The sequence below is a fragment of the Artemia sp. Qi Xiang Cuo genome, chromosome 9 (genome assembly GCF_049724085.1).
Source record: "Artemia sp. Qi Xiang Cuo chromosome 9, ASM4972408v1, whole genome shotgun sequence".
Taxonomy (NCBI): Eukaryota; Metazoa; Arthropoda; class Branchiopoda; order Anostraca; family Artemiidae; genus Artemia; species Artemia sp. Qi Xiang Cuo.
The window spans coordinates 36,036,288-36,050,906 of NC_142802.1; the positions used below are offsets into that span (position 1 = coordinate 36,036,288).

At 35.8% G+C, this 14,619-nt stretch overlaps 1 protein-coding gene across 4 annotated transcripts in view; it reads left to right on the forward strand.

Annotated features, from left to right (window-relative positions):
- LOC148948608 (protein madd-4-like) overlaps positions 1 to 14,619 on the forward strand; it is a 511,292-nt gene that overhangs the window by 342,325 nt on the left and 154,348 nt on the right. For all 4 annotated transcript variants that reach the window (XM_089094504.1, XM_089094505.1, XM_089094503.1 and 1 more), the window contains one exon: positions 1,635 to 1,831. In XM_089094504.1, coding sequence (XP_088950630.1) covers positions 1,635 to 1,831 — 197 coding nt within the window. The remainder of the gene's footprint in view (positions 1 to 1,634; positions 1,832 to 14,619) is intronic.

Genomic DNA, 14,619 nt, shown 5'->3' on the forward strand with positions numbered 1-14,619 from the left:
AAAAACCTATTATGATTTCAAATATGCAAAATAGACACTGCTATTATAATGTTATATAGATCCTCCCGTGCCACTGGTGTGTATGTTTTTTTTTAGCAAATCTGTTTAACTGGGTTTGCCTATTAGAAAAAAAAAACAACAAGTTAACGTCAAATTTTATTTTAAAACTCCGGATACGTTGACAAGTAACCCTTGATATTGAGGATGCCTTGTTAAAGTAAGACTAATCCATTTTCCCTATAGTCACAAAAAACTTCCTGAATCCATTATACACTGAAGTTTTACGTCATTTAACAAATATTTTTTTTTTTATGCCTATAATAGATAATCAAGGTTTAGCTAGTGCAGCAAGCTGCTTTCGGCTGCCTTCTGTACTGGATGGAATACTATTTTTTCTTTTTTTTGGCACCATAGGCATTCGATATTGGCAGTGCATGCGGGTTCTGAGCATGTTATAATATTAAATAATTATTATGTTGCTGAAAATTATTATGTGAAAAAATACCGCACACTTCTTGTATGATATGTTCTGCAAGATGAAGAGTTAGCTAATTACATTTTTTTGGTCAATTGATCAATTATCGAAATATATGTTTTATCACTGGAAACCTGATGGATAACAAACTATGGAGTGTGATTTTTATTAACATTTTTATATTCAGATTCATGTTCTTAAAAGTTAACATGGTAATTTAAATTTGAGAGCTTATTTTAATTAGATAATTGTTAGACTTGGTTCATTTTAATGCCGAAGCCTCTGTATTTTACTAGTATCCAAAATGCCACGTTTTATTGTACAGCTTTCATTTTTTGTATTTCATCAAAGACTCTTATTGTTAATATTCGTCGTGTTTAAGTATACCGTTTCATATTTTAGTGCTTTCCTTTTTCAGCCTTATACTTGAACAAATTATTGGACTCTTAGAACTGATTTTGGTGACTGATCTGTTAAGTTAAGCTGTGATATTATGTAATGTATATTGACATTATTTTGGATAGAAGCCACTATGATTTTAATTCTGAGGCTATTTAATGAACAGTGTCATTACCACTAAATTTAAACACACGGAGTTGTATGAGAAACGCAATTACCCGTTTAATCTATTTATGGGTTCAGCTTAGAAAAATTTTGTTAAATTTTATTCTTTCAACTAAACTAATAGAACCTTTTTTTCTGTATTTGCTCAAGCCTGCCTGTCGCAAGGCATTCTTTTCCAAGGAGGGGTTATCCTTGAGGGTCACCTCAGTGAAAATTGCCATCGAACCTACACGGATTTGTAATTCGGTATTGCCCTAACGCTAGTTTGTGCTGTGATGAGCTGGTACCAGCAGTAGTAATAAAGATTGTTTTTGCTCGATTGCAGTTTCTGCCAAACTCTCTCTAGTCTGGCTGGTCTTTCCGGTTCCACAAAAGAGAGACTAGAGTGTTATTTGACCCTCGATGTTCCTAGAATATGTTAAAAGGACTAGTTACAGTCTTAGATACATAATTATCTGCCATTTTTTCTCTCTAAAGTAGAAGATTGAAGTAAATAAAATTCCTTAGGTGCATATTTTGGAAAAAGAGGCTATTAATAATTTTCTGTAGAGGGTAATTTTTCATGAGCCTTTGAGCAATTTCCTTATGTATTTAGGTCCTACAGTGACTCATGGGCAAATGACCAATCACGCTCTTCTAAATCAAGCTCAGAAGAGATTGCATTAAAAAATCTCATTCCATACAAAAAGCCAGCGTTCCTAAGTGAAAATTCAGAGGAAAAGTATGCAATGGGTGTTGTTCACGTCTGGAAAATATCTGGTTACAGTTCGTGCAGTGCTTCCTGTCTTGGTGGTAAGATCTCCTGCTATATTTAATTTTATAGTTGAATTTTACTGCTAAACCCACAACCTTATTTTTCCCTCTTTTTCTCCCTCTATTTATACATGGATTTGTGGAGGTTCGGCGTAAAAGTTAATTGAGCCCAGTTGTATTTTTGTTTATGTACATTCAAAGCGTCGATGCCCGAACATACCTTAAACTTAAGTATATGCCAGAGCATGCATGATCAGTGCTCTTCTATGTGCATTTGCCAGTATATTTCATCAGTTTATTAAGCAATATAAAATATCTGATTGCTCATAATTTTCTGTTATTCGTTGCCTTAGAACGGAGGCGATAACAAATAATAAACTATAATTATTTATAACTGAATTCTGGAACGCATACTACATATTAGAAACAAGTTTAATTATTTTACAGATCGTCTGAAAATAGAAAATTTTAAGCGTGAAAGAAGATAAAACTTCGACTCGGAATTGTAAACTGAAAGTAAGTCTTTTTTTATATGTCAAAAGTCAGAGCACTAACAATAATGCTGACACGATACCATTTTTGACGGTTTTCAAATTAAGTTAGCGGAAAATCGTCTTAGAGGAGTTTAAAAACGGCATTCTGGGTAATAATTCTGCTTGAATAAATGCTTCTGCCTAATAGTTCCCTTTTCACCTAGACTCTGGCAGGAATTCGATTGGAAAGTTCGTCAGAACCAAGGCAATGCGTACGCTTTTGAATACATTGACATAAATGTCCCATCGAAACAATTTTGAACCCACCAAAGGAGTTTCGTTGGACCATTGCCAGAGGTTGCTGTCTTTATGGGACGATTTTGCAGGTACTAGCGTAAATCTTTTCGAGTCTTTTGTGCCCCAGTCAAAAAGAGGACAATTGCTCACCATTATCGGTCTGATGCAGAAACGAGTGATATGGGATTATGTCTTTAAAACGTGTAGTAACCCCAAATTCTAGAGCAAGATGGATTATATTTTACTCGAATGATTAAACCCATAGAGATCCAAGGATATAAATGGCCCTAGTAACGCAGGAACTTTCCTAACAATGCCTTCATCTTTAAAAGTGGAATGTGGATTGAAATATACTTCAGTATAGCATTGCTTTGACTCTATGTATTCATTTTTTACAGTTTTGATTCTATTTACTCATTTTCAGGTCTGACTCAGTCCATGCCTAAACTAATGCAGTGATTCATTTAGAATCAGTTGTTTCCATAATCCCTTGCAAATCCAAATGCAGCAATTAGAAAATGTGCAATGTCAACAAGTAAAATACTGACACAAAAACTAGAACATGATAAAATAAAGTTATCAAGCTTCTCTTGCTGCTAGCTTTGTGGTACCGAAGTCGATTGATCCATTCTTGGTAATATATGGCCTGGGGCTCAATCCCTACTACCGCAAGGTTGGGCAACAGCTTGCTATCTGTCCCTATAAAAAGACCTGGCAGCCGAAACGTCGACAATTCTTGGTGCCAGTTTTGGCTGAAGAGCCTGTGCCTGGTCTCGTCTCTGTTGGTGATTACTGTACTCCAGTTTGTGCAAAGGGTCGTATGTGCAATATCTTGAAATTGAGAAAATTGGCTCTGGACTTTGTCTTGTCTAGCTCTAATAACAATTGTCAGCAGTAATGAGATTAGTGCTTATAAACCATTAATAGGTATTTAGTTGTCGAAAGAGGACGAGGACGGAAAATTGATATCAAATGCAGCAGTAGTAAGTATCTATTGAATTCCGTACCCTGTATACACCTTTTCAAAAAGAGTGAGTCTCCTCTCACATGGTCTTATGCCCATTCCATTGTTATTCTATGGGACCTCTACACGTGATTAAACAAGTCATGAAACTACGTGCTACTTGCTTATGTCCTGTTGGTACCATTCCAAATGAGTGGGGATTCCCCGCCTGCTCCTAAACATTGCAAAAAAGATAGCAGTATGAATGGGGGATTCCCCGCACAAATTTGTTTCAACTCCAAGTTTTTTTTCAACCAGACTGTTTTTTTTTTTAAACTTGGCAACGTATAATGTACTCAAGCAAAAAACCCTATAAAATGTTCATACACTACATTCCAATATTTGACATTTTTGCAAAAAGGGATAAGGAATTCGCAAATTGGACTCTATGAACGATATTAATTAATGTTTTGAATAATAGGAGTGTGAATTATTCTAATTAGTGATTGGATTGTATGACGGTGGAGGAAAAAAAAGGATTAAACTGATTAACAGTTAAGGTAACCCCGAAGGGGTTGTTAACTCAAGTAATTTGTTACTTGACCTAGCTTTACCTCTCCGATTTGGTCTGTATAATACACAAGTAACGTTTGAAAAGTATTGTAAATTTAAAATAGGATCTAACGTTCCCTTCGTCCCCCCATTTCTGTGGGGCAGGGGAGGGTAGGAGAGGGGGTGGGGGAGTCAATTTTGGAGGTAACACATTCTAAATGAGAAATCGTAAAATACCCGAGACAATGAACAAGTCCCAATATGGCAAGTATTTAGTTAATATAATGCTTGGAAGAGAAATTAAGTTTTGAGGGGGGTGTAAAAATGGTACTTATTTAATATCTTGGTAAACATACGACTAGAAATGCTTCAGGAGAAATAGACTATTGCTTCTTTCTGAACTAATCAATATTCCTTGACAAATATTTTTTTATTTTTACTGTATTGCTATTATTCAAAACATTGAATTGTCTATGCCACATCAAACTAGCGAATAATTATCGTGGCTTTTTAGGTTTTAAATTTTTTTTCAGTTTAATTAATAAAATAAGAAAATTATGAATTTTAGAATTGGCTAAGCTCTATTTTGAGTAATTTATATGATGTGATGGGGGTTGGGGCAAGTATTAAGCTAACATAATTATAGGAAGGGGGGAAATTAAGTTTTGAGGGAGGAGTCAAAAGTCTAATTATTTAATAACCCTGTAAACATTTGACTTGAAATTATTCAGGAGAAATAGACTATTGGTTCTTTCTGAACTGTCTGGGGAGTGGGTGGGGGCAAGTATTTAGTAAAAATAATGCTAAGAAGGGGGAAATTAAGTTTTGAGGGGGGTGTAAAAATGGTACTTATTTAATATCTCTGTAAACATATGACTGGAAATGCTTCAGGAGAATTAGACTATTGCTTCTTTCTGAACTAATCAATATTCCTTGACAAATATTTTTTTTATTTTTACTGTATTGTTATTATTCAAAACATTGCATTGTCTATGCCACATCAAACTAGCGAATAATTATCGTGGCTTTTTAGGTCTTCAATTTTTTTTTCAGTGTAATTAATAACATAAAAAAAATTATGAAATTTAGATTTGGCTAATCTCTATTTTGACTACTTTATATGAAGTGAGGGGGGTGGGGGGCAAGTATTCAGTTAAAATAAAGCTAGGAAGGGGGGAAATTAAGTTTTTTGGGAGAAGGGGTTGTTAACTCAGGTAATTTGTTACTTGACCTAGCTTTACCTCTCCGATGTAGTCTTTATAATGCAAAAGTACCTTTTTAAATTTATTCACAATTTAAAATAGGACCTACCGTTCCCGTTTTTCCCCCATTTCGGAGGAGTAGGATTGGTTAGGATAGGGGGAGGGGGAGTTAATTTTGAAGGTAACACATTCTAAATGAGAAATTGTAAAATACCCGACACAATGAAAAGGTCCCATTATGGCAAGTATTTAGTTAATATAATGCTTGGAAGAGAAATTAAGTTTTGAGGGGGTGTAAAAATGGTACTTATTTAATATCCCGGTAAACATACGACTAGAAATGCTTCAGGAGAAATAGACTATTGCTTCTTTCTGAACTAATCAATATTCCTTGACAAATATTTTTTTTATTTTTAATGTATTGCTATTATTCAAAACATTTCATTGTCTATTCCACATCAAAATATCGAATAATTATCTTGTATTTTTAGGTGTTCAATTTTTTTTTTCAGTTTAATTAATAAAATAAGAAAATGATTAAATTTAGTTTTGGCTAAGCTCTATTTTGACTACTTTATATGAAGTGATGGGGGGTGGGGGCAAGTATTCAGTTAAAATTAAGTTAGGAAGGGGCAAATTAAGTTTTGAGGGATGTGTGAAAATGATACTTATTTAATACCTCGGTAAACATTTGACTTGAAATGTTTTAGGAGAAATAGACTATTGCTTCTTTCTGAACTGTCTGGGGAGTGGGTGGGGGCAAGTATTTAGTAAAAATAATGCTAAAAAGGGGGGGAAATTAAGTTTTGAGGGGGGTGTAAAAATGGTACTTATTTAATATCCTGGTAAACATATGACTAGAAATGCTTCAGGAGAAATAGACTATTGCTTCTTTCTGAACTAATCAATATTCCTTGACAAATATTTTTTTTTATTTTTACTGTATTGCTATTATTCAAAACATTGCATTGTCTATGCCACATGAAACTAGCGAATAATTATCGTGGCTTTTTAGGTGTTCAATTTTTTTTTCAGTGTAATTAATAACATAAAAAAATGATGAAATTTAGATTTGGCTAAGCTCTATTTTGACTACTTTATATGAAGTGCGGGGTGGGGACAAGTATTCAGTTAAAATAAAGCTAGGAAGGGGGAAATTAAGTTTTGAGGGAGGTGTAAAAATGCTACTTATTTAATACCCCGGTAAACGTTTGACTTGAAATGCTTCAGGAGAAATAGACTATTGCTTCTTTCTGAACTGTCTGGGGAGTGGTTGGGGGCAAGTATTTAGTGAAAATAATGCTAAAAAGGGGGGAAATTAAGTTTTGAGGGGGGTGTAAAAATGGTACTTATTTAATATCCTTGTAAACATATGACTAGAAATGCTTCAGGAGAAATAGACTATTGCTTCTTTCTGAACTAATCAATATTCCTTGACAAATATTTTTTTATTTCTACTGTATTGCTATTATTCAAAACATTGCATTGTCTATGCCACATCAAACTAGCGAATAATTATCGTGGCTTTTTAGGTTTTCAATTTTTTTTTCAGTGTAATTAATAAAATAAAAAAATGATTAAATTTAGATTTGGTTAAGCTCTATTTTGACTACTTTATATGAAGTGAGGGGGGTGAGGGCAAGTAGTAAGTTAAAATAATGCTAGGAAGGGGGAACTTATGTTTTGAGGGAGGTGTGAAAATGCTACTTATTTAATACCCCGGTAAACATTTGACTTGAAATGCTTCGGGAGAAATAGACTATTGCTTCTTTCTGAACTGTCTGGGGAGTGGGTGGGGGCAAGTATTTAGTGAAAATAATTCTCTGGTTCAAATGTGAAACTTAAGTCCAGTTTTGGATATTCATAATTAATGAGGACTGATGGTTCTAACTCAATATTTTTTTTTTCATAAAAACAAAATTTTTTTTTAAAACTTTGAAACTACTAAACTTTTTTTTTTTTTTGTACATATTAAAATGACAAAACATGCTTACGACTCTAACAATTGTACTCTGTGATTGGTCAGAGACACAAGGTGGCTTTCCCACTGGTATTCTATGTCCGGATATCGACACTACCTAGTCTATTGCATGTATTAAATCAGAATTTTCTACGCAGTGGAACGATAAACACATAAGTCATATCTTTTAAAGAAGTGAAGATGGAGCATTTTAATAAAGTGTGTTCACATGTCAATGTTATTGTAGCATTGCATGGTGACAAGGAGAGGTATTTAAACTATGAGAGAAGTAAAAATGGTAGCACTATTGGAAATGTATGGGTGCATTGTCATGACAGTAAGGAATTTAATTTCTTTGGAGTACCAAAAAAATTCAACTCTTCTTATGGTGGATATGCAAGAGTGAGATATCCAGAGATGATAGCACTCAAAGAAAATGCCAACATAAAAATAATAATTGATGAAGAGGGAAATCTTCTTGCCAGTGCTTGTGGTAACACGCTACCTCTTGTTGCACCCCATCGTCAACTTTCGGGTATTAGCATTCAACGGAAGATCAAAAGAAGACATGCATACTCTTCTACTAATATCATAATCTATATCTTGTCGACGTGCCGGAACTGTTACCGCTGTAAAAATACTGTTTTAACAGACAGTGAAATTGCCGAAAAAATAAAAAGGGTATTGGTAGAAAATGTAACTAAGGAATATAAAGATGAATCAATGAAAAACAAAGTGCCAGCAAACGCCACTACCATTAATCAAACAATTAATGAACCAAATAATAGTAAAGATGAAGTGCATATTGAACATGTGGATGACCCCCCATTAGAAATGTGTTCCCATGCTAGTGTTATTGTAGCATTGAATGCTGACACGGAGAAGTATTTGAAATATGAAACAAGTGCAAGTTGTATCACTATCGGAAACCTATGCGTGCGTCCTCATGACAACATTGAGTTAAATATCTCTGTAGTACTAAATAAATTCCATTATACAGATGGTGGATATGCGAATATGTCATTTCCAAAGATTTTAGTACTCAAAGAGAATGCCAAAATAAAAATAATAGTTGATGAAGAGGGGTATCTTTATGCTAGTGCTATAGGTAACATGCTACCTATTGCTAGAACCTTTCGTCAGATTTTAGGTATCAGCATTCAAATGAAAGCAAAGAGGAAAAGAAAGGCCTACTCTGCTACTAATATCGTAAACCATATCTTGTCTACGTGCCGAAACTGTTACCTGTGTAAAAATAATGTGATAATAGACAGTGAAATTGCCAGAAAAATAAAAAGGGTATTGTCAGAAAATATCACTATGGAATATATAGATGAAACGATGAAAAACAAAGCACCAGCAAACGTTACTGGCATTGATCAAACAGTCAATGAATCAAATAATACAAAAGACGAAAAGCATATTGAGCCTGTTCATGAGACACCAGTAAAAATTGTGTATGATTCAAAATGGAATAATGATTATTCTACTGATTACGAACTAAGAGAAGACGATAACTACAATATCAAGAGAGAACATGGTGAACCATTTCATGGAACAGATTCAAAATGTCCAAAGTTAATCAGTGATAATAATAATGTATCATAATATATTTTTGTATTAATATTCTACATAACATTATTTCATTAAAAATATTACATTGTTATGTGTTCATTGTTTTTTAAAGTAAGCTAGCATATCAAGCGTTTAGAATGTCTATTAAAACATCGACGATGTAAGAAAAGGAATTTGCGTACATCTATTGTCAGACACATGGGATAACATTGTCAAAATCTAGGTATCCGAATGAAAAATTGTAGGTAAGTAAGTAAGCAAGTAAGTAAGTAAGTAAGGAAGTAAGTAAGTAAGTAAGTAAGTAACAAACTCTTTCTTGAATTCACCTCTTGGATACACAATACAGAAATTTACATGCACACAGAGACAACACACACACACACACACACACACACACAGAGAGGACACACACACAGAGAAGACACACGCACAGCGACGACACACACACAGAGACGACAACACACAGAGAACACACACGCACAGACACGACACTCACACAGAGACAATACACACACACACACACACAGACGACACACACAGAGCGACGACACACGCACAGAGACGACACACACAGTTTTTAGAGTAAGCTAGCATATCAAGCGTTTAGAATGTCTATTAAAACATCGACGATGTAAGAAAAGGAATTTGCGTACATCTATTGTCAGACACATGGAATAACATTGTCAAAATCTAGGTATCAGAATGAAAAATTGTAGCTAAGTAAGTAAGCAAGTAAGTAAGTAAGTTAGGAAGTAAGTAAGTAAGTAAGTAACAAACTCTTTCTTGAATTCACCTCTTGGATACACAATACAGAAATTTACATACACACAGAGACAACACACACACACACACACACACACAAACAGAGAGGACACACACACAGCGACGACACACGCACAGAGACGACACACACACACACAGACGACACCACACAGTGACAACACACACGCACAGAGACGACACTCAAACACACACAACACACACACACACACACACAGACGACACACACATAGCGACGACACACGCATAGAGACGAAACACACACAGAGAGAAGAGACACAAACAGAGACGACACACATACACACAGAGAGAATACACACACACACAGACGACACACACAGAGAGAGAGAAGAGACACACACACACACACTGAAACTACACATACACATAGAGACGACACACACACACAAAGAGATGACACACACACAAAGAGACGAAACACACACAGATAAGAAACACACAAAGAGACGATACACGCACAGAGATGACACACACAAAGACAACAAGCACAGAGAACGACACGCACACAGACACAACATACACACACACAGACGACACACACATAGCGACGACAAACGCAGAGAGACGACACACACACAGAGAAGACACACGCACAGAGACGACACACACACACACACACATAGAGACGACACACACACAGAGAACACACACACACAGAGAGACGAGACACACACACACACATAGAAACGACAAACACACATAGAGACCACACACACACACAAAGAGAGAAATGATAAACACACATAGAGACGACACACATACACAAAGAGAGAAATGATAAACACACATAGAGACGACACAGACAGAAAGAGACGAGACACACACACAGATAAGAAACACACATAGAGACGACACACGCATATAGACAACACACACACACACAAACACAGAGACAACACCCACACAGAGACGACACACACACACACACACAGAGATGACACACACACAAAGAGACGACAAACTCAAAGTGAGGACTTACTCATAGAGACGACACACGCACAGAGATGACAAACACAAAGAGACGAGACACACAAAGAGATCACACATACACACACACACAGATACGAAACACACAAAGAGACGACACACGCACAGAGACTTAGAGTGGCGCGCCACTCTAAGTGAACCTAGATCAACCCAACTTTTTGGTTATCTCTCTCACTATGACTCTGTTTGTGTGTCGTGTCTGTGCGTTTGTCGTTTCTATGTGTGTGTCACCTCTTTGGGTGTGTCGTCTCTGATTTTGTGTCTTCTTTGTATGTTTGTCGTCTCTGTGTGTGTGTCGTCTCTTTGTGTGTTTCGTATCTGTGTGTGTGTGTATGTGTAATCTCTTTGTGTGTGTTGTCTCTGTGTGTTTGTCGTCTCTGTGTGTGTGTGTGTGTGTGTGTGTGTCGTCTCTCTCTCTCTATGTGTCTCGTCTCTGTGTGTTTGTAATCTCTGTGCGTGTGTTGTCTCTATGTGTAAGTCCTCTATTTGAGTTTGTCGTATCTTTGTGTGTGTGTCGTCTGTGTGTGTGTGTGTGTTTGTAGTCTCTGTGTGGGTGTTGTCTCTCTGTGTGTGTGTGTGTGTTGTCTCTCTGCGTGTGTCGTCTCTATGTGTGTTTCGTATCTGTGTGTGTGTCTCGTCTCTTTGTGTCTGTGTCGTCTCTATATGTGTTTATCATTTCTCTCTGTGTGTGTGTGTGTCGTCTCGATGTGTGTTTGTCGTTTCTATGTGTGTATGTGTGTCTCGTCTCTCTGTGTGTGTGTCATCTCTGTTTGTGTGTCGTCTCTATGTGTGTGTGTGTGTGTGTCGTCTCTGTGCGTGTGTCTTCTCTGTGTGTGTGTCGTCTCTGTGAGTTTGTCTTCTCTTTGTGTGTGTCTTCTGTGTGTGTGTGTTGTCTCTGTGTGGGTGTCTTCACTATGTGTGTGTTGTCTGTGTGGTTGTTGTGTGTGTGTGTGTGTCCTCTGTGTGGGTGTCTCGTCTCTGTGTGTTTCGTATCTGTGTGTGTGTGTGTGTCATCTCTTTGTGTGTGTGTGTCGTCTCTATGTGTGTTTGTCGTTTTTTTGTGTGTGTGTGTATGTCTCGTCTCTCTCTCTGTGTGTGTCATCTCTTAGTGTGTGTCGTCTCTGTGTGTGTGTGTCGTCTCTGTGTGTGTGTCTTCTCTCTGTGTGTGTGTCGTCTCTGTGCGTGTGTCTTCGCTATGTGTGTGTCGTCTGTGTGTGTGTGTGTGTGTGTTGTCTCTGTGTGCGTGTCGTCTCTGTGCGTGTGTCTTCTCTGTGTGTTGTCGTCTCTGTGTGTGTGTGTCGTCGCTGTGTGTGTGTCCTCTCTGTTTGTGTGTGTGTGTGTGTGTGTGTTGTCTCTGTGTGCATGTAAATTTCTGTATTGTGTATCCAAGAGGTGAATTCAAGAAAGAGTTTGTTACTTACTTACTTACTTCCTTACTTACTTACTTACTTGCTTACTTACTTACCTACAATTTTTCATTCTGATACCTAGATTTTGACAATGTTATCCCATGTGTCTGACAATAGATGTACGCAAATTCCTTTTCTTACATCGTCGATGTTTTAATAGACATTCTAAACGCTTGATATGCTAGCTTACTCTAAAAACTGTGTGTGTTGTCTCTATGCGTGTGTCGTCTCTATGTGTGTGTCGTCTGTGTGTGTGTGTGTGTGTATGGTCTCTGTGTGCGTGTCGTCTCTGTGCGTGTGTCTTCTCTGTGTGTTGTCGTCTCTGTGCGTTTGTCGTCGCTGTGTGTGTGTCCTCTCTGTTTGTGTGTGTGTGTGTGTGTGGGTTGTCTCTGTGTGCATGTAAATTTCTGTATTGTGTATCCAAGAGGTGAATTCAAGAAAGAGTTTGTTACTTACTTACTTACTTACTTACTTACTTACTTACTTACTTGCTTACTTACTTACCTACAATTTTTTCATTCTGATACCTAGATTTTGACAATGTTATCCCATGTGTCTGACAATAGATGTACGCAAATTCCTTTTCTTACATCGTCGATGTTTTAATAGACATTCTAAACGCTTGATATGCTAGCTTACTATAAAAAACAATGAACACATAACAATGTAATATTTTTAATGAAATAATGTTATGTAGAATATTAATACAAAAATATACTATGATACATTATTAATATCAATGATTAACTTTGGACACTTTGAATCTGTTCCATAAAATAGTTCACCATGTTCTCTCTTGATATTGTAGTTATTGTCTTCTCTTAGTTCGTAATCAGTAGAATAATCATTATTCCATTTTGAATCATACACAATTTTTACTGGTGTCTCATGAACAGGCTCAATATGCTTTTCGTCTTTGGTATTATTTGATTCATTGACTGTTTGATCAATGCCAGTAACGTTTGATGGTGCTTTGTTTTTCATCGTTTCATCTTTATATTCCATCGTGATATTTTCTGACAATACCCTTTTTATTTTTCTGGCAATTTCACTATCTATTATCACATTATTTTTACACAGGTAACAGTTTCAGCACGTAGACAAGATATGGTTTACGATATTAGTAGCAGAGTAGGCCTTTCTTTTCCTCTTTGCTTTCATTTGAATGCTAATACCTGAAAGCCGACGAAAGGTTCTATCAATAAGTAGCATGTTACCTATAGCACTAGCATGAAGATACCCCTCTTCATCAACTATTATTTTTATGTTGGCATTCTCCTTGAGTACTAACATCTCTGGAAATGATACTTTCGCATATCCACCATTTGTATAATTGAATTTTTTTTGGTACTCCAAAGAAATTTAATTCTACAGTGTCATGACAACGCACGCATACGTTTTCGATAGTGCTACCACTTGTACTTGTTTTATAGTTCAAATACTTCTCCTTGTCATTATTTAATGCTACAATAACACTAGCATGTAAACACATTTCTTATGGGGGTCATCCACATGTTCAATATGCACTTCATCTTTGCTATTATTTGTTTAATTAATTGTTTGATTAATGGTAGTGACGTTTGCTGGCGCTTTGTTTTTAATAGATTCATATCTATATTCCTTAGTGATATTTTCTTCCAATTCACTTTTTATTTTTACGGAAATTTAAATGTCAATTACAAAATTATTTTTTACAAATGTAACAGTTTTATCTCATCGATAAGATATGGCGTATGATATTAGTAGAATAGTATACATATCTTCTTTTGATCTTCCGTTGAATATTAGTACCCAAAAGTTTACGATGGAATGCACAAAGAAGTAACGTGTTACCACAAGCACTGGCAAGAAGATGTACATCTTCATCAACTATTATTTTTATGTTGGCATTTTCTTTGAGTGCTATCATCTCTGGATATCTGACTCTTGCATATCCACCATAAGAAGAGTTGAATTTTTTTGGTACTCCAAAGAAATTAAATTCCTTACTGTCATGACAATGCACACATACATTTCCAATAGTTCTACCATTTTTACTTGGTTCATAGTTTAAGTACTTCTCCTTGTCAAAATTCTCTGCTACAATAACATTGATATGTGAACACACTTTATTAAAATGATACATCTTCACTTTTTTAAAAGATATAACTTATGTGTTTATCGTTAAACTGCGTAAAAAATACTGATTTAATACATACAATAGACTAGGTAGTGACGATCTCCGGAAATAGAATACCAGTGGGAAAGCCACCTTGTGTCTCTGACCAATCACAGATTACAGTTGTTAAAGTCGTAAGCACGTTTTGTCATTTTAATATATGTACAAAAAAAAAAAAAAAGTTGAATAATTTCGAAGTTTAAAAAAAATAGTTTGTTTTTATGAAAAAAAAAAATATTGAATTAGAACCATCAGTCCTCATTATTATGAGTATCCAAAACTGGACTTAAGTTTCACATTTGAACCAGAGAATTATTTTCACTAAATACTTGCCCCCACCCACTCCCCAGACAGTTCAGAAAGAAGCAATAGTCTATTTCTCCCGAAGCATTTCAAGTCATATTTTTACAAGTTTATTAAAGGAGTAGCATTATGGCTACCCACTCACAACTTAAGTCCACCCGTCATAT